At 45.4% G+C, this 24630-nt stretch overlaps 1 protein-coding gene across 3 annotated transcripts in view; it reads left to right on the top strand.

Annotated features, from left to right (window-relative positions):
- The window catches only part of SLC12A1 (solute carrier family 12 member 1), a 425119-nt gene that overhangs the window by 271741 nt on the left and 128748 nt on the right, over positions 1–24630 (top strand). For all 3 annotated transcript variants that reach the window (XM_078684807.1, XM_078684808.1, XM_078684809.1), the window contains exon 19: positions 16702–16808. In XM_078684807.1, coding sequence (XP_078540933.1) covers positions 16702–16808 — 107 coding nt within the window. The remainder of the gene's footprint in view (positions 1–16701; positions 16809–24630) is intronic.

The following is a 24630-nucleotide window of genomic DNA, read 5'->3' as shown; positions in this document are numbered from 1 at the left end:
GTGAGTGTACTATGGGTAAGAATCAAACACCTTTTGCAGACTCTTCCAAAGATGGTGGTAAGGCTGTCGAAGATTTAAGCCTGACTTTGGTCTTAATATCATCTTTTCATATTGCCTGCCAACGTAACCTTCAATGTGTTTTGAGGCTTTGTGGTACAGAGGGTGTCAGTCGGATAATTACTGGATAGCTCGTAAAAACAAATATTCAGGGAACGTGTGCTTATACAAGTACAACACTGTTATCAGTCCTGTACATTCAATGTGAGAACACAATGAGGGCCTGGTGTTTCACCTCTGAGGTTCAGCCCTCTGAAACCTACTCTAAAAAGACTTGGAGAACCGCGGGAACACAATGAACCACATTATACAGAGGACGTGGGCTAGCCCCTGTAATAAGGACTACTGAAATACCATAATGCAGTTGTAAAAATCTTTAAAATCGTTAACAAAAAGTCTTTCATTCCATCTGAATCACTGACTTTTTCACTTACCCCTTACTCCTTCGCCAGAAATTGTATAAGATATGAGATGTCTGATCTATATTTTCCATAAAAACCAAAATTCTGATGATCTAATACATGCTAATTGCTTTGTTAGGAAATATGAGCTCTCGTTTGGCCTTTACTGGTGCAAAATAATTTGAAAGCCCTTGAAAGTAATGTTCTCAATATAAAGCACTAATAATATTTGTGCTTGTATGTTATAAGTATCGAGATATTATGTAGAGCGACTTGTGAATTTAGGCAAGAAAGAACAATTACCATTTTTAAAAATAAGTTAATTGACCTATGTTCCTTGTTCTCCACAGTATCTATGCCTTTTTCTGGCCAGCAGCCCTTATGTAGGCGGGTAGCCTTGTCTTGGTAACAGATTTTGTCCTGCCTTTGGCGCCTGATCTCATTTAAGCCTTGTGTTGGAGGCATTCTTTTTTGAAGCTGTAGACCAGGTCTTGTTATAGGCCCTGTTGTGGTGGCAGGCGTTTTTGGGATGTGGGCAATGTGTCCGTTTTCAGCCCTGCCTTGAGAAATTCTCTAGGTAGTAGCTCTTATCGTGGTTTTGGTTCTTGTCTATGTGGACGTCCATGCTCTGGTGAATCACAAAAAAGTACAGAGCATTCCTACTAACCTAAGCATGTGTGTATATGCATGGGGATTTATGTAGCACAAATTTAGATACAAAGAAGAAGATAACTGTACAAAGGCCGAGTAAAAGGGAAGAGTCCTGAAGAATGGGGAAAGGGATGTAGGCAGGACAGGCGGGATATAGCTTGAGCCAGAAGATCTTTCGTTTCTGCCTGTGAAGATTTAGTTATGAAGTTTGCCAGATATGGGATGAGGGTGAATTGCAAATCCTCAAAGCATAGCACAAGGATAAGTATCATCTGCAAGTGTTGCCCTGTGCATCAAAGATCTTGATTTGACTTGCCACATATAGTGGATAATTCAGGTTTAATGCTTTATAGTGATGCTGCAAACTTTGAAGGAAGTGGAAACTCGTCTAGGGACTGAAAACAGCTCTTTAAGAGTCAGTGGGATTGGTCCTGAGCTAGTACTACTTTTCTTAAGTCTGGTTCAGAAATAAAAGTTTTCACTTTGTGCAGTATGATGAGTTGGTGCTGGGCAAACTGAAAATGGGGTTGATATGAAATCATAAGGATTTTGCTCAGCCCACTGGTTTAGGATAAGACTTTCCAACTCCCTTTTCATGAAAAATCATGAAAAGATGCTGGGGCAGGGTAAGTCGTACCCTCCGCAAGCCTACATCAGACACCACCAGGCAACCCCTCACCTGGAACCCTCAAGAGAAAAAGAAAAGAGGTAAGCCAAGAAACACCTGGGCCTGGCATTGAGGCCTCTAGGTTGACTGCATGGAGATGGGTTACACCTGGAGTCAGGTTGAAAGTAAAACCCAGGGCAGAGATGACTGGAGAGTCCTGGTTGATGACTTATACCCCAGGGGCGGTAGTAAGCATAAGTAATTAAGTAGGTACTGGTTTAGGTATTATGCTGTAAAGGCTCATTATTGAAAGCCATTTCTGAACACTTGCCAGGTGGTTGGCACTCACGATCAGCGTGAACTCTGTCTTCATGAGGTCATGGTTCACAGATAACTTAAACACTCTAGAATGGATGATGGTGACACAATCTTTAAGAAGGTTAACTTAATTTACAGATGTGTCTTTTAGAGAGTGCTGAGTCAGCCGGGGCCTCAGGGTTCCTTGCATGTTTCAAGGCTACTCAGGAAGGAATGGATGATTGGAGACTCCACTGGTCACAGGCATGATATGAGATTTGAAGGGGATCATTAGGATGGGCTGGAATCTTTTGTTCAAATAGAACATTAGAAGGCAAATGCCATTAAAGCCCATTCTTGAGTATAGGGTTTTAAGGCTGGCTATCTGATCAATAGTGTCAAAGACTTTAGAAAGACCCAGATTAAATATAAAATATGGGTCACCATTTTTCAGGGGTAAAAAGTGTGCATTCACCTACCTGGGTAGTGGCTGTCTAGGGTTTGCAATTGCGGATGAATTCAGACTGGTAGAGTTGGAGTTGTTCTTGATTTTTTTCATTGCATTGAGCTATATCTATTTGATTACATCTCCCAGAAATGGTAGCTGTGAGATAAGTTAGCAGTTGGCCAGGATGTCTTGGTACATATTAAGTTTCTTCAGCAAGAGCAAGATTTGTCTGGTCTTGGAGGTGTTGAGGAAAATGCCTTGGGTGGGAAACACATTGTTCAGGAGTAGTTTTAGGACTTTACCAAATATTGACCTTCACTGAATATGTTTGGACTATTTTGTATTAATCCAATGTTGATTTTAGTCCCTAAAGGAAGCATCAGAGGTGGGAGTGAGTTAGCGAGAAGTGGATATTTCAGAGATTGATGGAACCTTTGTGCTATCAAAGTGCTGTGTACATTTGTTAACCTTCACTTTGAAGAAGTTATTGATGGCAATACATTTACTTTTTTATTATTTCATGTGTGAGTTAGTGGTGAAATTCTCAAAATGCTTGAGTGCTTTTAAGAGTTCTCTGATATAGGTAGTGAGGTGATTATCTTTCTGCAAGTCTATACTGCTTAATTAACGTGTTACAGTGTTGCAGGTATCACATACCGGTCTCTGAGGAAGGATATCATATAGATTGGAAAATCCAACTGCCTGACTACTTGAAAATAACAAAGAGAACATTGTGCTGAACTTCGTGCTTCTTGTTTCTATTTGGTGTCTCAAGTTTATGCTTTGAGAAGCTTAATTTAAACACAATTTGAACATTTTGAAATCTGTTCCTATTGCTAAGGACACAGGGGGGTCATGATTTATTTACCAATGGAAAAGTGGACTTGTGTCTATTAACATCATTCTCTAACTCCACATTGCTCTCCCATACAATCTTTCTTTTGATCACTTTAATTTTTCAGCACCTGGACCCTTTTGCGAATGGGGTACGTTTTCTCATCAGAGACAAATAAATGACAGCAACATCTGAAGTACCGACAGAAATAAAGTCACATACAGAGTGTCAATAGGTCAAATGTGCAGACATGCTCTCTCAGAGAAGCTTGGGCCAAAGACCTTGGAAGCATAGACGATGAGGATTGGCAGGAATAGGATGCATTGCAGAGCCCTAGAGAGATCGCAATCCACTCTCGATTTAGACTAGTGCAGATCCTACACTGCACTTACTATATCCGCACACACCTTTACACATGGGGCAGGATTCAGCCAGCGTTATGTGTTAGGGGATGTCAGCAAGAGGGTTCCTTCTTCCATATCCTATGGGAAAGCCCGGAGATCATTCACTTCTGGAAGAGGGTCACTGATACCATGTCTAGGGTGGTGGGGGAGACGGTCCCGATGGAGCCGAGGTGGCTCTTGCTGATGATTAAAGGTGACACTGTTTGGTCTAGGTACATGGAAATATGGTTGGTCCTGGCTGCGGCAATTGCAAAATGCAATATTGCTAGGGGATGGGGGCGCCAACACCCCCGCAACTGGAGGAAAGGAAGCGGGACCTTGACTGGTGCCAAAGGGCCGAAGAAACTGTGTACAAAAGTAAGGGGGTGCTAAAAAATGGAAGAGAGTGTGGGCACCCTGGCGGAAATAAAGAGAATCTGGGGTGGACATATAGATGTAATGTAATGTAATGTAATTGTGCATTTAAATCGCGCAGCTGTCGCTCCAAGGAGCGTCTAGGGGCCACTGATGACCAGGAGATCTATCACACGGTCAAGCTGCTTATACTAGATTTTTCCCACTGTCATACTAGTGTTCTGGCCGGAGAGTCCTGTAAGTTGAAGATCCAGGTTTTCAGTGCCTTTCGGAAGTCGGTTTCCCTCTCTAAAGCCCGAAGGTGAGGGGGAATAGTGTTCCAGGCTTTGGATCCCAGGACTGGCAGTGATTTGCCCCCTCTCGTGCTAAGTCTAAAGGCCGGACCGACAACAGGTTGGCATTTGAGGACCGCAAGGTACGCATCGGCTGGTACCTAGCGAACTTTCCCTGTAGATATTTCGGCCCTTGGGAGTGGATGGCTCTGAAAGTGATAATCAGGATTTTAAAAAGTACCCGTTCGATGATCGGTAGCCAGTGCAAGGTTTTTAATGCAACTGACGCTGATGATTTCCTTGGCCATTTCAACACCAGCCTAGCCGATGCATGTTGCACATCTGGAGTTTGTGAATAACAGCTTTGTTAGTGCCTGCATATAGGCTGTTGTAGTAATCTATCCTTGACGTCACAAGGGCGACCGTTACCGTTTTCCTAGCCGCCAAAGGAAGCAGATCGAAAAACTTCCTTAGCCCCTTGATGATGCCGAAACAGGTCCCTGCCACTGTCAGGGAATGTTGTTTAAAAGACAGGGTGGTGTCAAAATTGATCCCCAGATTACGAGCCGAGTTGGTGGTATGAAGTGGAATATCCGCCTTCTCAGGCCACCATAATTTGGGGACGAAATCATGTTGTGAGCCCATTGGCATGATCTCTGTCTTGCCCGTGTTACATTTCAGATGGTTCTTCCCCATCCAATCGAATGTGGCTTTCAGGCAACTTTTGAGGTTTTCTTCCCAGTCCTGAGTATCTTTATCATGGACCAGGATCAGTTGCGTGTCATCAGCATAAGCAACCACGTCAATGTCAAATGATGATATCAACCTAATTAGAGGGGTGGTGTACACATTAAACAATGTCGGGCTCAGACTCGAACCTTGTGGTACTCCCGTAGTGATTAACTTTTCCTTGGAGCAGAAATCCCCCAAGGTGACCACTTGCCTCCTGTCACTCAGAAAGTTCGTAATCCATTCCAGGACCTTACCAGCAATGCCAGATGTTGCTAGCCGGTCAATCAGGATTGTGTGTGAGACCGTGTCGAAGGCTGCCGACATATCTTATAAAATAAGGACAGCCTTCTTCCCCTGATCTAGGGCCATACGGATGGTGTCAGTGGTGAACAGGAGGGCAGACTCGGTTGAGTGCTGTGCTCTGAAACCTGATTGGTTGGGGTGCCAGGCTTCGCTCTCCTCCAAAAACGTGGTGATTTGTTTATTTACGCATGATTCAGAGATCTTACACTGTACAGGGAGTAGTGAAATCGGTCGGAGGTTGGATAAAGTAGTGGGGTCAGACAGCTGTTTTTTCTGCAGAGGTTTGACTGCTGCTAATTTCCATTTTGAGGGGATGTTGGCTGTGGATAATGATGTGTTTACAATTTCATTGATCGTGGGATTGACAACATCAATGATCGAATGTATAAACGCGGGGGGACACGGATCAAAAGGTGACCCTGATTTGGTCGCCAGTATTGTCCGATAACTTTCCTCCAAAGTGATTGGCCGGAAAACCGCCAACTGGTCCATAGGACCGTTCCTCCTAGAGCTCCCCTCTCCTGACTCCAAAACGGGGACTGCAAAGTCCTTCGTGAGGCCATGTACCTTTTCCTCAAAGAAATCTGCAATAGTATTGCAGAGACTCTCGGAGGGCGGGATTTCTTGCACTAATATTTTGGGTTTGTTTAAGCTGTTTACGATTTTAAAAATAGCTTTTTGTTTATTGCTTGCAGTTTCTATTCCTGCCGTGTAGAATTAAATTTTTGCTTGTTTAATGAGTGCATGATATGAGCTCCTTGCTTTTTTATAGTTACAGCGCTGCTCAGCACAGTGCTCTTTGCGCCAGCTACGCTCGGCTCTCCGTACCTCCCCTTGTTTTATTTTAAGTGATAGGTCGAACCACGGGGCTGATAGCCTCTTATGGCTTGGCCTATTTCTACTTTTCATCGGACCCGCCTTAACTTTGATCTCAGACATCCATTCTCTAAAAATATTATTGTCCATTTCCATTTTTCCTGTCAGATGGGGCCTACAATCTTTGACAATCGCCATCAGTTCTGGGTGACCCATAATGGATTTCCATCCTTCATTTTTCACCTGGGTACTTTTTCCCACCTGTTTGCTTTCCGTGGAGCCCTCAGGAGAGAGATTGAAAGGTACCAACGCATGATCTGTCCATATTTGGATCTTAGGATGATCTACCTTGAGTGTGGCTAAATTGGAGGAGATACAATCAATCGTGTGGCCTGCCCTATGCGTGGACTGTGTGGTAAGAATATCTAACCCTAATACATCCATAGTCTCTCTAAACGTAGTAGCTGCCACATCTGTAGGGGAGTCTAGATGGATGTTGATGTCCCCTAGTATAGTGAAATTGGAAAACCGGAGTGCAAGGTTACTAAACGCATCTCCAATATTCTCCAAAAAACCGTGGTATGGACCTGGAGGGCGATAGATCAAAGCACCCGCAAACGTTGAGGTGTCATTGATCCTTATTTGAAAACTCATCCCTTCGGTCTCTTTTGCATCCTGTAGTTCACCCACAGTGCAGTTGAGGGAGTCCCTATGAATAATCGCCACCCCTCCTCCCCGTTTTCCTAGTGTATCCGCCCTTTGTATGCGATAGCCAGGCGGTAGGGCGTTTACTATATCTGGGTTACACCAGGGCTTAAGCCATGTTTCCGTAATGCAGAGACAGTCCATATTCTCTTCAGTTATTAAATCGTAAACATGAGGTGCGTGTTTGGGCAGGGATCTCGAGTTAATTAACCCCCCCTTCAGATGGTTTCTGCTGGCTGTTAGTGCCGCAATTTGTGTAAAAGGGAAGGTTTTCTTACAGCCCCGGCAGCTCACAGGGCCCTTCCATAGCGAAGCCTCCAGTTTGTACACACAGGTATGGGAACTGATTTGTAATAATAAAAGCTTCTCCCTACTGTAATACCTGGTATTGGCAGGTCGAGCAGCTTTTTCGGGCCTATGCCCGGCCGTTGCGCGGACGGGCGCAGACAGGCTTACCTTTGGCGCACCTACGGCGCGCCATCGGTGCACACGCTGCGCGCGTCGTTACCATATGTGCTTTAAATAGAAGGCTGGGCTCGGTCCTGTCCAACAACTGGACCGCCAACCTCAGCCAAGATGGCCGCGTCTAGTGTGCTCCAGGAAGTGAGGATCTAGCTTCCTCTATGCCGTGCTGTCTCCCTCCACGACAATCAGCACTTGCTGCGGTGGAACAGGGAGCAATGCGGTTATAGAAACGGTGGTGATATGCAAAGGTATGCACAGGAAACAATTCTGCCAATTGTCAGTACACTTTTAGAAATAACGATACAAATTTTAAAACGAATACAATTTTAACCCAGCGTGCAGGCTGCCGCGAGTCTATATCATTCCAGCAGCGTGCTCCGCACTATGAACCTGTAGCACCTGAGCAGAGACTAGTAATCAGTCAGGCTTCTAGCAAAGCAGTAGCGATTCTGTTGGCGATGTTGGCGGGATGGGGGGCTACTGATTGTCCTTGTTCCCTCATGATTATTTTACTGCTGATTCCTGTGGTATCTCAAACGATGGACTTTTGGAACTACTTTATACTGTATGGTCTCATGAGCATTGTTAATAAAAAGATTTATTTTAAAAAATTTGCAGACCTGCTGAATAGGACCCGATAACCAATTATCGCCTCATATTTCCTAACACATTACAAACACAAACATGTGATGGTATTACCTCTATCCCAGCTAGATTGATTGGCAGACAAATGGTAATTACATTCAAGAAAGTTTGGGACAGAAGAAGAGGTGCAATATTATGCGGCAAGCAGAGGTAATAACCAGGGGAATTAGACCTCCAATTATAGATTCTCCTGGTAATTCCCCATTTCTCAGTGGCACCACAGGGCTCCACCTGACAATTCCAAACCCCTAGAGTAGTCTGTACCCTTCATATTGGTAACTCAGGGTTTGTAATAATTGCTACTCCCAAACACTGTCCATTCATAATGATAGCCCAAGTAGGTTCTCTATGATAAGGAAATGAGCAAACATTTACTATTTTCATTTTGTATTGTTTCTACATTGCTAGGTAGTGACACCTTCCTCCAACAAACACATCTTTTAATACTTCAAGACTCAGTTGCTCTCTGTTATCCATTCTGTAGCTCATAAAACCCAGACTTCATAGTTTAGAATGCTTCAAAACTCTACTCACATACAACAGTATCAAGATTTACCTATTTAGCAATGATACCAACCACTACTAGAAAACCTTCTCTGCTTCAGACGTGCAATGCCTCTAACACTGCCTGCACATCATCCAGAACCGGATGCCCAGCCTCTACCTAAAGTGGAACCCAACCAAGAAGTAATTCCTGTTATTTGCTAAGAGTAACAAAGAAGGAACAGTACAAACCTGGCTCAATGGCATGAACGTTGATGGTTTTTAACCCAAACTGTCATGAAATACCAAGTCACTTGGATTCACCCAGCACACCAACCTCACTCTCAGGGAACACCAAGTCAAAAACAAAAAAATACCTGGTACCAGATAGGTTGATGGCTTATAACCCAAACTGTCATGAAATACCAAGTCACTTGGATTCACCCAGAACACCGACCTCACTCTCAGGGAACACAAAGTCAAAAACAAGAAAAATGCCTAGTACCTGCTCTGTTTTCTGAATAAAGTGAAACTATTTCTTCCAGTGAACAACTCAGAATGGCTCTTCAATCCCTTGTACTCATAGCCTCCCAGACTCCACACTGGCACCAATTAAGGGCATGCTATCTCATTGAAGGTTTGACAAAATATGATCACATCCCCCCATCTTGGTGAGACTCCATTGCCTTCCTGTGCCCACCTGCAACATCTTCAAAACCAGCTGCATCGTTTACAAATCAGTTACTACCAGAACCTTTGCTTATCTTGCAGTTCAGGTCACCATTTCTGACGGTTCTCAGCTCACTTACCACTGGAATATCATACTACAGACTAAGAAGTGCAAAAATGAAGAAAAAAAACAAGGCAGCGTGCCCTTTTTGTCTATGCATCCAGAATCCGAAACAACATCCCTGTTTCCATCAGGACCTCGCAAATGCTGCTCCAATTTAGGAAATATTCGAAGATACACATGCTTAAAGAACTCTATGTATCAATGCATTAACAGTCCACAAAGCAGCTACCTCTCCTATTGCTTGTTGACTTTAGCTTGTCTTTGACCATGAACAGCACTCCACTGCCTTTTGGTTAAGTTTGCGCTACAGAAATATCACACGGAGACATACATACGTAAGGTCTTTATCCACCAGGTCTCATAAAGTTCAGACTCCTTCTTTGAAGTTTATACTTTTCTTACACTTATAAAGCTGTTCTTCTACACTCTGCTTTATACAGATTTGAAGTGCAAAGTATTATCAATAAGGGAGGTCATTTAAAGTGGACAAACAGTCATTTAAAGTCATGTAAACAATATGGAGATCCCCACCTTTCTGTCGGGGGTCTCTAAGCCTGCAGTGAATCCGTTGGTGCAGCCGTTCCACTGCGGGCTTCAAACAAGCATTGGCATAGCCAATAGGTCTCGCCTTTGGGACCTTATAAGTATGTAGTTATGCAGCAGGTCCCAAAGGCGAGACCTATTGGCTATGCCAATGCTTATTTTATCTGAAAGGGCTGGGTCATTGATTGGCATGCTGGTCCCTGTGCTGGTGCGAATGGTTGAATGTGAGACAGTCAACAGTGCACCCAACCACTCACCCTTCTTCCATCCATGCACCCATCCATTCATCCACCATTTGAGTACATCTTGCTTTCACCAAACCACATGTGGGAAATTACCAATCAATGCACTTCCAATAAAAAGAGGGAATGCCAGCCCCGTTGGCTGCTTCGTACGGCTTGCAGAAGGACTTTGATGTGTGTTGGTGACCGGGTCACCCCAGTGTTTGTGATGGTGCCGGGTCACTCCTGTGTTTGTGATGGTGAGCGGGTCACTCCTGTGTTTGTGGTGGTGACCGGGTCACTCCTGTGTTTGTGATGGTGACCGGGTCACTCACATTTCAGGAGTGGAATGTCCTGGACTCGACTGTTGTATTTCAGAAACGAATACATATTTACATTTAAACCGAGAGTGGGCTTCCATACATCCATGTGCCAGAGGCAGATTGTTTTTCAGAGAAGTTTCATTTTCATATTGCCTTGACATTGTTAATTATATTTGCATCTGGCTGTGCTTTCTGCGTGTTTATTCTTCTGTTGAATGAAAGCAGAATAAGACAGATGGGCGGTTTGTGGGAGAAGCCGCACTTCGAACATTCTGCTCAGTTCCACCGCATTGAGAGTTCATATTTTTCAAGGTTACTTCTCTGCTATTAATGCTTGTTTTCACCTGTCACAAAGGAGTTTTACTCAAAGCAAACGCTCTCTTCCACCTTTCTGGAGTTAAGTTCTGTTGAACGGCGCGTTCAGCCTGGGTGGAGGGCGGGGTGAGAGAGTTCTGGGAAATGAATAACTGCCTGAAGTTCTCGCCTTGTGTGATTTTAAGACAGAGTTCTGGAAACTTCTGAACCTTCTGTACCCCAGAGATGGAAGTAAAACATCTGTCTAAGGTCACATGGTGCAGAGAGGTGCGCTAGGAGTGGGACATCCTGGAAGTGCTAAGACGACACTAACTCATAGAAATAGGGGCAATGAAGGGACTCCCACGAGGAGGGAAAAGTCTTTTTTCAGGTCTGTCTCAAGAGGTCTCAGGTGCAGGGACTGGTGGGAAGGGTGAGAATGCGCATAACCCTGAGGGCAGGCACACGCAGCTCAGCGGGAGGGTGCACAACGGGCCAGCACAGCTTCCGGGTAGGAAAATTAAAGAATAGTGCCCTCACGATTTGTCAACAAAAGTTCAAAGAGAAAATTCAAGCGTTCTTTGAAAGTTTCAAGTGCGTGGTTTTTATTTTTTGGTTACATCTGCGAAAAAAGGACAGCCGACACGTGTTTCGCCCTAGTGGCCTATTGGCCGTGGGCTTTTTCAAGGCAAAAGTCAGTTGTGCGGACAGGTTGCATTCATGATGCTGCAAGACGGCGGTATCTGATATCTGCGGTCCTGGAACAAAATATCACATACCGGCGTCTTACAGCACATGTTGGCTGTCCTTTTTTTGCAGATGTAACCAAAAAATAAAAACCACGCACTTGAAACTTTCAAAGAACGCTTGAATTTTCTCTTTGAACTTTTGTTGGCAAATCGTGAGGGCACTATTCTTCAATTTTCCTCTACATTTACCCTTATAATGGCACTTGGGTGAAGCCTTTCATGAGGAATGTGCCACAACACAATTGGGCCCTGACAATTGTAGCACCTAAGCCCAGAGACTTCCACCCAAACCGTTAACCATAGCTTCCGGGTAGGAAAGCTGAGGTTTATCACCATTGGAAGGTCTAACAAGTGGGTGGAGGGGGGGAAGGGAGTGCGGCCAAGAGCAGGCAGCGTTTCCCTTGCGGGAGCATGCAGCCGTATGGAACCACCATATGGCGCCGCTCGCTCCCGCAAGGGAATCGTTAAACGTGCACGCGTTGCATTGAAAGCAATGGAACGCGTGCACGTTTTGGCCTGGAAAGCTGAATCGATCTAAAGAGGTCTCTTTCCTAAGCAGCGCATCCGCGCTGCATAGGCGAGACCTAAAAACGGTGAGCAGGCATCGTGTCTTTTGTTCCTACTCTACATTTTTGTTTGATTTGTAAAACGGACTCCCAACTGAAAGTTTGTTATCCAAAATCGAGTCAATTTGTTTGGTGGTTGCACAAAAAACTCTGCCCCAAAATTCTCATACACTTAGAAAATTTGCCAACGTTTTGCACAGGGAAATATTGCATTTGCAATGCATTATTGTCAGAGTCAAACAAAAAGAACTGGTCTCATTATTTCTGCAGCATATGGAAACAGACATTTACTGTAAACTTTTACTGTAAGTTCTCCGTTGCCCCCTGTGGACAGTCCCATGCTATACAATACCTTTTATAAATAAATAGAAAATAATGAATTTCCTCAGAACACAGGGTCGAAAGCTAGCAAAAAAGAGCATATGAAACATTTTCCGTGGCAAACCCTTTTTAGGTCTCGCCCTGCGATTGCAGGCCAAAGGCCTGCAGTCGCAGAGCGAGACTATTGTCATCATTCCGGCTTTCAAGGACTCAAGGGGAGCCGGAGAGGACAACAGACTGTCACGCGCACGCAGCAGCAAGCACGCAGCAGCAGCCTGCCAGGATCAGGTCACGCGCTCTGATTCCGGCAGGCTCTTCACAACACACATACAGCCCCCCCCATACACACACACATACATACATACAGAACCCCCTCCCCTCCCGCATACACACACGCCCGCATACACACACGCACGCACACACATAGCAGAGAACCCCCGGCACTTACACACACATCCCCTACCTCGTCTCGGCGTCTTCGCGCTCCCTTGCCCCGCTCCTCTGGTGTGCGCGCGCACCACTAGTTTCGATTCCCGCGTCGGCTCCTCACCACAGGTTTCTATTTAAACAGCCAATCAGGAGGCAGAACTCCTTGCAGACATGCTCCCTCTCTGGTCCGTTGTCATTTTTAACTGCGTCATGTTTACCTTTGTCTAGTCCTTCTTTTATGTCTTTGTCTCTACACCCTTCCACCAGTTAATCTTTAGAGTAGAGCTTTTCTTGTCTGTGTTGCTATTATGATGTATCGCAAAAAAAAACAAGCGTCGGCGGCCGCAGAGGCATTGCTAAGTGCAGTGGGGAGACAGCGTCCCGGATACCAGCACGTCGGAGCCCAGGTAAAGTCCGCGCTATATAAAAGACTGGCCCGTTGCTCATTCGGTTCATGTTTGTTTTTGAAAAGGAAAGCTAGAAGCTGGTTTTGCCCCTCAGTAGAGACGACGACAGGCCAGGCACCTGAGTACTGTGTGCGTTTCTCCCCTGTGCCAGATTCCAACTTGTAATAGAGAGCCCTGGCATCGCCTGACCTTTGTGTGAAGCACGAGGGTAAAAACAATAAGTGTGGGAACTCACCCCTGATTGGTTGATTGAGGTTTTAACGAGGTCTGCTGAGAAGATTGTTCACAAATCAAGAAATGTTTAGTGAGTGAGCCATTTAGTGATACGTGAGCGAATCATTTCTACTCTCTTGCTACTAGCAAACCCTGCCAACATTTTTTTTGTACCCCTCTGACTGAAGTATCTGACAGCTGACTTGAGTATGTGCTTTGGTGGATGATTGTTCATGTTTTCATTGTGATTATGCAATTGCTCTGGCATCAACTTTGAAAACAAGCATTTGCAATGCAATAGGTCTCGCATTTACGTGAGTTTACACTATTAGCATTGTAAATTACAATGCCTTTTATTTATGTTTTAAAAACAAAAACAAAAATAAAAGGTATTGTCATTTACAATGTCAATAGCTCAAACTCGTGTAAATGCGAGACCTATTGCATTGTAAATGCTTGTTCTGAGTTGGATATAATGTCTTGGCTGCATTCTTTTTAGGATGTCTCTCTCCATATACTTCTCTGCTCCTGTGGTATTATTGGAATTTATGTTATATATGGATTTGACATAAAACCTATATTTAACTAGACAGAAAGTCGTTGAGTTAATAAGAAACCAAACAGGCAACAGCCACCCTTGTGGCTGTCAACCGGTGTTCAATAAAAACCAATAACATTTACCGTGACCCGGTGCAGTAATTTCAAGAAAGATGCTTTCCACGTTTACAGGTTTGGCATTCCAGCGTGTGATACAGTGCGCGTTCGCTAAGTAGCAGGACATCATGACAGGCATTGTAAGGGAAGATTAAATGGCTGATGGAATCTGAAGTGGCTGGTCGGCATCACCATACTGTAATGACATAGGAGTGGTGAAGAGTAATGAGATAAAGAATGAGTGGAACTTAACGTCAGAGATCCTTAAATCCATAAAAAAAGAACATTAAATCACAGAGTCAGGCAATTAAATAAAACTTTCTTTATTCAGAAAACTTTATGAAATTCCAAGAGAAAAACATTTGTTACACCTCTCACTTCTGAAAGGACTGGCCCCAAACGCGTTGAGAACAAAGAGGAATGTCTGTATATTTGGGGTTTGATGCTGACGATATGTGCCTACCAGGGACCCAACTAGATGCACACTTTGGGGGTGGGGTGGGGTGGGGTGTGCTGCTAAAACTTCAAACAATGGAGGTGCCGCAATTCTCCGAATCAGAGTTAACATGACGTGTGGTATTCTGCATACAATAAGGACCATTTTTCTGGACTTTATGTGCCCAGTCAAGCATTTTAAAGCACGCCTGGCCACTAACATTGGTTAGTGGCAAGGGTTCTTCTCGAGGAGTTTAAAAAAAATTAAATGGACATTTTGCACTTTAATACATATTCGTTTGGTAGACCTAGTAGGATTTTAAATTTGGTATTTTGATTTCAGGGACAGGCAGTGGTAAATGGAATATTCCAAAACACACAATGGGCACTGGCCTCAATCTATTAGGATTGGAAAACCTTTATCTCTTATATGAGGTTTTCGGAAATTAGTAGCAAATGGTGCAGTGTAAACTTTATTCACTCCTCTCATCGACTACTCAGGGCTTAGTTATGTTCCAGCAGTCCCCTATTCTCAAATGTAGCCCACATTGGGAAACATGTTGGCACTAATAATACGATAATCTATGATGCCTCAGTATATATGGATGTCACTTGGATAGAAATTGTTACATCTGGCTTGTCATTTGATAACCCTGGCACTGCCCTTGTTAACCCTGATCCCGGGGTTCACGAAGGCAGTCATAGGAAAGCAAATTAAATAAAACTAAAACAAGTCCATGTTTTCTTTTTAAAGTTTACATTTTCCTGTCGAGGGTTCATCGTAGCAATACATACGAGGCTATTGAGTGACGAAGGCTGGGTCCAGAGATCAACCATGTGATGCCATTGGTGGCTAATTTGTGCATGATGTCACTTCTACATTTTAGTAAATTAATGTCCATAACAGCACAGAAACATTATCCAAATGTGGAATAAGCCCATGAGAAATAATAAAAATAATAACAGAAGAAGAATAAATAGTGATACCTTGTATTAAAATATGTGACAGCCATGGATGAAATGTAAATGCTTTGTATTTACAAGTATGCAGAATAATTGTACATGTTTTACAGATGGCATGGTGGGTATATGTTAAGTTTAATTATTGTATGAGGAGGTCAAGGGATCATGAAATAGGGCTTATTGTAGGGAATGCTTAGTAACATAAAAAAAGTACTTCCAAAAAGAATGATGATTCAAAGGACTTCTAACAGGAGCAATGGGGCTAAATCAGAAATATTGAAAAAAGGATATGGATAAATGGCAGTAACCACAGCGTGAGAAAATGAATACGCTGCAGACATGCTTGCAGCAAATCGAGTTTGATAGCTAGGATTTACAATCCTAATCCAAACTGATTTGATTCAGAAAAGAGAATACTGTCTCCTCTGAAAATAAAGCATTTAATGTATGACAGTAAATACCTGCAATCAGTGAGCTTCTCATGCCTCTGGGCCCCGGTGCCACAGCATCTGCTACACTAATAGATGCTAAGACCCTGTGAGAGAAATTTAATCGGCAGAAAAAATATATAAAGTAGGTGTAGAACATTATGTATCAATGGCGTATCGACAAATGTGGAAGAGCGGTGGTTCGAGGAATACTTTCTGACAGTTCGAGATTTAAGGGAAAGAGTACGTACGTGTCTTAGAAAACACCACACAAACTGAGCAGAAACCAAATTATTAGGCATTTGAATGTCTGTTTTATTATTATCCACATATTTTTCAAAACTGCACCCCAAGGTCTGATTTACCACGGCTGACTTTTAAATATCCTGAACTCTGAGATACATCAAGGCATTGTCGCACTGAACATTTTGAAAGCAGGAAATCCTAAAGGGAGGTGTCTTCTAATTAACCGGCACCGACCCGCCGAGAAATACATGCATTTAAATGTAGGGTTTGTATTTGTTGCCAATGAGCCATTCAATCACCCGTCACTTGTCTGCTCTTCTGCGGTGTTAAACAGAGAGCCACAGAAAACAACGAGCTCAGTGGATTGCATGCGAATGAAAATGCAAATATGAACTCATCAATGAAAACGCTCACGTCACCTGAAGCCGTTTAGGGCCGAGGTGATTTCGAGCTAATCTCTTTGTCTGCGCGTGGGTGCTGCTGGCATGAAGGGCGCCGGTGATTGGCGCCCAATCTAAGCAGCCATCAGAAGGTCACGGCGGTGATCTGCGGCCATTTACGCCCCGTCACAGGCTGTGTGGCTGCGTGTCTAGGAAGGCCCGGAGAGATTTTCATGCACTCTCTTTTTCTCATGTTTGCAGGCCACGGGTTTGGGCAGACTGAAGCCGAACACACTGGTCCTTGGATTCAAGAAAGACTGGCGGAATGCAACTCCCGTGGAGCTCGAGAATTACATAGGTGTCATACAGTAAGTTCGAATTGTATCGCGTTATACACATATAGCTCAAAGAAAATCAACCTTCTAGCGTTTATTCATAAGTAAGGATTATGTGCGCCTCTGCAAACAACTGGTAACGCTGGCCTGAGCGAGATATTTCTTCAAGACTGTTACAGAGTGCTAGAAGTGATCTCGTATGCTTCGTAGCGCTATGAAATACGTGATTAGACTCGTGAAGAGATGTCCATTGCTTAGTCATACTCTCATACGTATTCACATTGTAGCACTGCACCCCATCAGTACCATTAAAGACACACCTTTGCTAGAGTTCAACTTTGGTATCCAGCTTCGCACCATCAATGTGATGAGTTGGGCGATCTTTGGATGTACCATCTAAATCCCACATGATGATGTTCCGCCAGAAGGGTGGGCTGATGGGAATTTCTCAGCCAGATGTCGTCCTTGTTGTTACAGTATGATGGCTTGCTCTCTCTAGTTCCCAGCACTGGACACACACATTTCTCTTTTTTCTTCTTCTGACCGGACAGCTCCACGATTTTGTTGCTGTTATATATATTGGGGTACGGAGTTGTCAAGGTCGATAAATATATTCCCCCAGACCCTCATTTCTACCTTATTTCGTTAGCGTATCAATGGCAGACATCCCATGTTACCGTTTTGAAGGTTATTATTCTTGGTTAATATTTTTCTTTCCAACATTCATTGTCATTTTATGAAGCTGATCATCCCTCTGAGCACCAGAGAACTTCGCACCAGAGAATGAAGGCTAAAGAAGCTCACTCTGAATATTCGATTTGAGTCTGCTCTTAAACACCAGTGTCCATAGATACAGCATATTTGCTTCTGATCTGATAACTTGGTTAGAAACCAGGAGCATTACTTGTGATTAACCCCCGACTTCCTTTTAATCACCACCTCCTTTTAATCTCCATTTTCTATCTATACCCTCTGTATCCTGTACACAACACCTCTATTGGTGCTTTTGTTATCCTATTTGTTATGTCGTCCATATTTTCTTTTCCTACGTGGATGCCATAGTTCACACATGGAGTATGCAACAAACAATACCGACATATTGATATTCAGATGCTTTGTATGTATACAGGTCGGTTTGTCTTTCTCTTGCCAGATGTGCTGGCATTATGGACTTTTCAGAGTGCAGATAATATGGATTGCTTGCTAGAGACCTCTCGTATGGACCTTATGTGCTGAAAGCATGTGTGTTTCACTCAAAGGACGTTTAATGGCTTAAGCTACACCAGCATCCATCGAGAAAGTGCAGTTTCAGATTTTAAGGCACGCAAAGGACCTCTTATAAAACAACGAGAAATATTGATTTTTTCAATGGTTATTTAAATATAGTTGTGTTTTTACCCACATGAAGTTTTCATACTTCATCTACAAACTGCACCGCAGTTCCACGTGTTTTCCCTGCCGCCTCATTGATGGGTGCTAGTCCTTTCCATTCAAGCCAAAGGTAGTCTGACTAATATCAGAGCATTTCTTGATTTTTCCTTATTTCATTTGCTAAACTCCTCTATATCTGCACTTTTGACTCTGGTTTGGTGGTCTGCGAGCTGGGCTCAGAAGGATGGTCTTCACTGACATCACATCACAGTTACTTTCCTTTCTGTTCCAAGCCTGGGCATCACATCATTTCTCTGACAGATGTTGCACCTTATGTTGGGTATTGCAGCTGGGCACTTTTGTTTCATTCAGTTCCATGAAACTGCCTTTCCATTTAGCGTTGTATTCCTTTGTAGCCACAGCTGAACCTAGCGACACGATCCAAAGTAGACTAACTGGGTTACTGACTCACAGACAGTACATTCACAATTAATGCTTCAGATTGCGCCAGTGTTGCTTCTCAATAACATCTCTTGGTATCACCTACTTTTAAGAACACCCTTTTCAGATTCAATCTTTTTTATTGTATGGTGATAAGTCCATAATACACAGCTTAACTGCCTACATCCAGGCGCCGGCAGAGCGAGAACTAGAGAGCAATATACAGCGTATAAGGTCTACATCCCGGGGGATGACCTCGCGATAATGCAAATCTCATTGAAAGTTCAAGGCACCGTGACCAAGACACCACTTTTAAAAACACAAGAAACAATAGAAAATGAACCCTCCCCTCCCTCCTCCCTCTCCCCACCCTCCCTCCGCATCAGTTCAGGACCTCCCCACTACCAACTCCACTATGAGCTATTGGATGTTACTTATCATGGCATGCAACTTCTGTACCAGGTGCGTCTAAGGGCATTAGCCGTAAAATCTGCATGTATTTCGGACATGTTACTTCCCTCATGTCTTTCAAAAGGAGCTGTAAAAAGGGAGCCCATAATTTTGCATATTCCTTGCCGCGGCCATCTATAGTAAGAGAAAGACGTTCCATTGCTAATAGATACCAGAACTTTGTATCTAATCTCGCGGGTCGGGGACTGACTGAGATCCCCATTGCCCTAAGAGCACCTGCCTAGCTGCCAACAGTGCCAGGGCTATCTGCTTACCCCTTAAGGACTTCAGCGGAAAGGACCCAGTGTGGGGTAGCCCCAGAAGGGTTTGCTCAGGCACTCGTGGCAATGTAATCTGAAACGCTGCATCGAAGTCATCGAGGATTGCTGCCCAATAACGCACCAGCTTCGGACAGTGCTACAGCAAGTGTACTAGGGTGCCTGTGCCACCACACCCCCGCCAGCAGAGGTCTGATTTAGACTTGTCCCAAGACTTAATGCGTTCTGGTGTGTAATACCAGTAATGGACCACCTTATAGGCCGATTCTGCACCCGCTGTATTGGAAGCAGTGTGGTGTGTGCAATAAAAAATGTGTTCCCACTCCTTAAGTGTAAGGGGTCTCCCCAACTCAGTCTCCCATCTAACTCACGCCTTTGTGCGATGTTTCTTAGGGCGTGTAGTGATCATAGTATATAATTCAGATATGAGCTTACGTTCATCTTTTTTACATATTAGCCATCTTTCAAAGGTCGTCATGGGGCGGGGCATGTGGGCAAAATTCTCAGGACGCGTGACCTAATGCGCAAGCTGCGAGTAATAAAAGGCATAAGAAGATGGTAGACCATAATCTGCACATAATTGAGGAAAGGGAATCAGCCCATCAAGATCAAAAAGGGAACCCACCCTCTTGCACCCTTCCTCCCTCCACCGATGAAACGTCAGGGACGCGCAGCCGGGCTGGAAGTCAGAGTTATCTACAATAGGGGACAGCGGAGAGGGAAACGAAGTCCACCGTTTCTGTCGCGCAAGTTGGTCCCAGGCATTAAGGGTCGGGGAGGTTACTGGCAAAGAATACAAACCCCGCGCTCTGTGCTTGCGGGGCAGCCACAATTCACGCCAGATGTTACGCCCAGCTGCAGTCTGATCCATAAAATTTCAGTGCTTGCTGGACAGAGACCTATTCCATTCGACAATATATTGGAGACAGGCCGTTTGGTGATAAGCACCTACTAGCTGGAAGCCAAGCCCTCCCTTCTCCTTCGAAGCGGAGACCAGTGCTGACGCAAGACGGGGATTTTTATTTTCCCACAAGAACTTATTCAGGAGCCCTTGTAACATCCGGAGGACACCTGGTGGAGGGCTAGCAGGGAGCATCTGAAATAAATAGAGGATACGTGGAAGCACAGTCATCTTTACAGCTGCCAGTCTCCTGTACCATGCCAATTTAAGGTGTGTTCAGTCAGAGAGCACCTTGGTGGTTTGCTCCAGCAACAAGGCATAATTGAGGGCGACTGTCTTAGTGATAGACGAGGTCAGACGGATGCCTAAATATGTAATGTCCGCGTGGAGCCATGGGAAAGCGTAATCCCGCTGCAGGTCCTGAGTCTCATCCGCGGGGATAGAAATATTAAGAATTTGGGATTTTGTAAAATTGACTTTAAACCCTGCCACATTGCCAAAGCAGTAAGCTTGTTGGACAAGTGCCGCAGAGTCGTCCGGGGCAGCGTGAGCGAAATAATGACATCATCGGCATACATACAGAGTTTATGTACTTCAGCTCCAAATTTGATACCCGTTATGTCAGGGTTGGATCGAATACGTTGGGCTCCATGTAGAGAGCAAATAAAAGTGGGGAAAGGGGGGCAGCCTTGCCGCGTGCCCCGGGCAATAGGAAAGAAGGTTGATCTACAACCATTGACCCACACCGCTGTTATGGGGGAGGCGTACAAGCTACGGACCCACCGGACAAAGTTATCTCCAAAGCCGAAGGAGCGTAGAACTGTGAAGAGAAACTCCCAATCAACACGATTAAAGGCTTTCTCTGCATCGATTGAGAGAAAGAAGGCTTGAGTGCGAGATCGATGGGTCAGGTCAATGAGGTGAAGGAGTCTATTAGTATTGTCCCCTCCCTGACGCGTCAGGATAAATCTGGATTGGTCCGGGTCTATCAGGCCATCCATAAGCGGGCTAAGTCGTGCAGCCAAGACACTCACAAATAACTTTGCGTCTATGTTAAGAAGCGAGATTGGACAATATGACCCACACTCTTTAGGGTCTTTCCCGGGCTTAGGGTTGACCGAGATAACTGCCTCAGACATTGACAGCATTACTGCTCCCGTATCAAGGAAGGAGTAAAAAAGCTTTGTCAAAAGGGGAGCCAGCTCCGCGCAAAATGACTTATAAAACATGCTGGAAAGCCATCCGGACCTGGTGACTTGGCTAGCTTCAATCGCGATATCGCTGAGATGACTTCCTCAATGCGTATGGCTGAGTCCAAATCGTCAGCCGAGAACTTAAACAGAGGAGTGATACCGCAAGACTTTCCCCCAGGTCGTGTAAGTGGGTATCTTCTTTCGCATATAGGCGTTGATAGAATTGACGAAAAGAGTCAGCAATAAGAGCATCCGTGGAATGCTCAACTGGATGCAGGTCCCAGATAGATTCAATGGCCGACCTCTGGGCCTGCGCCCGTAACCGATGTGCAAGCATCTGCCCACATTTATCCCCACTGAGATAGAATTTGTGGTGCAACCTCTGGAGAGCATGCTCTGCCCTATCTAGATCCAGATGTTTTAACATGCTCCACCTTGTCACTAGTACTCTCCAGATTCTCGGAGCTCCAGTTCGCTTATGAACTGCTTCCAGTTCCCCCACCTCCCTCTCTAGTTCCGCACATTTCTCTTTGCACAACCGTGCATAAGCTGCCGCAATGGCAATAAATTTGCCTCGCACCACAAGCTTTAGTGCCTCCCAGATTGCTTTAAGAGGAGTACCTTCTTGATCATTCTCCAAAAGATTCTGTACTATAGTATCTCTAATGCGCTTAGTGACGTCCTCTGAGTGAAGAAGTGATTTGCGGAGGCGCCACCCGGATGTCGTTGGTCGGGAACCCTGTGGTGTGACTAAGACAGAAATGAGTGCGTGATCGGAAAGGGAGCGTGGGGTGATGTCTGCCGAGTGTAAATATGGGAGGAGAGAGGAAGAGGCCAAAAAGTGGTCTAAGCGTGCGTATGTTTTGTGTGCAGCTGAGAAGTACATGTAATCGCGCTAGGGTGTTGGACACGCCATAAATCACTCAGTCCACAGTCAGTCAACCATTGTTTCCCCCTTTGCGTCAATGTGCCTGTGTGAGTGGACCTCTGAGCTGACCTGTCCATCTCCGGATCCATCACTACATTGAAATCACCCCCCACCAAGAGTGCTACATCTGGCGAGGCCAGGGCTTCAGACAGCGCCAGGCGCAGAAAGGGTTCCTGTTGCTCATTCGGGGCATATAAAGACCCTACAGTTGAGTGTCACCCTGCTGCACCCGTACCGCCAAGAACCGGCCTTTGAGATCTGCCACAGTGGAGAGTACTTTGCCTTGCGACCGTGCACTAAAGAGTATGGTTATCCCATTTTTCTTGGACACCCCAGAGGACCACAGCTGCAGCGGGAAACGCCTATCTCTCATCCGTTTGGTGTCCCTAGTTAAAATATGGGTTTCTTGAAGCAAACATATATCGCTCTCAGCGTTTTCTAAGAGGGAGAGGATGGCAGATCGCTTAACCGGATTATTTAACCCCCGGACATTCAGGCTCACAATTTTAAGATCTCTACTCGGGAAGATCTACAGGGAAGGAAAGGTGGATGCCGGCCTAAGCTCCCCAGGGGAGTGAGCAAAGAGGGCCATCTCGTCTAAACCAACCAGTTGCCTGCCATACCCATGAACTGATGCGGAGCCCCAACAGAAAACCCCACACCCCCAAAAACCTTAATTGTGGACAAAGACAGTAAAACAAAACAGCAAAAATAGGAAATTGAAAGATGCAACCAAAGTTTGTCTCACTGACCAAATGTTCAAGGGAGCAAGGGCCGAACTCAAACCATACCATATTGGACCGTACAAGTTCCGGTCGGTAAAGAATGAAGTTATCTGTCACTGTCGGGCTCAACCCTCCCTCCAGTGCCCATGATGGAACCAACCAAGATGCCCGGACTGCACCCCTCACGGGACGTCAGAACTGTCGGTGACCTGCATTACTGACGCCAAGGCTGCCTCCCTCTCACGTTGACTAGCAGAGATATCTGGTTTGGAACTAGGCGATGATTTCCCGACTCGTTGCCACTCCAAGGAGCGATGGCGACGCCGGGGAAGAGGGTGGTCGGCCTCAGGTGATGTAGGGGGCCTTTCCAGACCCAAGGCAGCATAGGTGTCTTCTAGGAAGCGAATCTGCAGGAGCTTGCTGTTGAGCTTAAAGATGAGGCAAAATGGATGGCCCCAAGAATAAGAGATGCTCCGATCTTGCAGGTGATTAGTGATGGGCTTGAACTCTCAACGCTTAATCAACGTGGAAGCGGCTAAGTCCTGGTAGAGCGCAGGTTGCTGACCCCGGAACTGCACCGGCTGTAGATCTCTGGCCTTGTGGAGGATCATCTCCTTAAGTTGGAAATCGTGCACACAAAGTAGAATGTCTGGGGGCGGCGCCTTGGGGCCTAGCGGCAGTCCCACCCTGTGCACTTGGTCCATCGGTATCTCCTGAATCTCGTCCTCTCCGAGGATCTGCCGAAAGAGGGCAGTCACGTAAGCCCGAAGGTCGTCTCCCTCCTCTCGCCATGGAACCACTCGAATCTGTATGTTATTACGCCTGGAACGGTTCTCCAGGTCCTCTGTATGTGCTTGAAGGTCTAAATTTTGATTTTGAACCGGAGCACCTCTTGCTGAAGTTGGTGCAGATCATCCTCTCTACCCAGATCATGCTCCTCCAGTGTCGCGATTCTTTCTCCTATGGCGTCGACATCTCGTCTAACTTCCCTGAGATCCTCCTTAATGGCCGTAAACAGCTCCACCATGAAAGCATTGGTTGCCAGAGCATCCTCATCTTCTGCCCGAGCGCCTTTATCATCTGGTTGGGCGGCAGCGTGCTCCGTTCCTTTTTGCAGGAATTCTTTCGGCAGCTTATCCTTCCGGCCTCTGGCTGACGACATGGCGTGGCCGGAGTATCGGGGCCTGTTAGGAGATGTCGCCGAGCGGAGTAAAGGGAGGGCCCAGCTGATCGTGTTCCAGCATCTTCCCAGCCAGATAACTGCACACACGCCAAGGCAAATGAAGAAATGCGCATAAACTGCAGCAACGGTCGCCGTGAGATCCCAGTGTCTAAGCTCTATGAGTGGGCAAGCGCACCGGCTACCAGGCTCTTGATCACCCGAACAACCTGTGCGCAGGCTGCCGGCACAGCGTAGCAGCAGGGCCGCCACACCAAGGTGGAATCCCGATCGCCGCACAGCAGGGGGGGGGATAGCCACAGCAAGCCCTCAACGCAGCAGTGTCCCAGGGCCCAGGACCCGCGGAAAAAGAGTATGGATCTCCATGTGGCGTCGCCGTGCCCAAGCT

The sequence above is a fragment of the Lissotriton helveticus genome, chromosome 3_2, assembly GCF_964261635.1.
Source record: "Lissotriton helveticus chromosome 3_2, aLisHel1.1, whole genome shotgun sequence".
NCBI classification, from domain to species: Eukaryota; Metazoa; Chordata; class Amphibia; order Caudata; family Salamandridae; genus Lissotriton; species Lissotriton helveticus.
The sequence above is the reverse complement of the archived record's forward strand: the minus strand, read 5'-3'. Positions and strand labels throughout refer to the sequence as shown.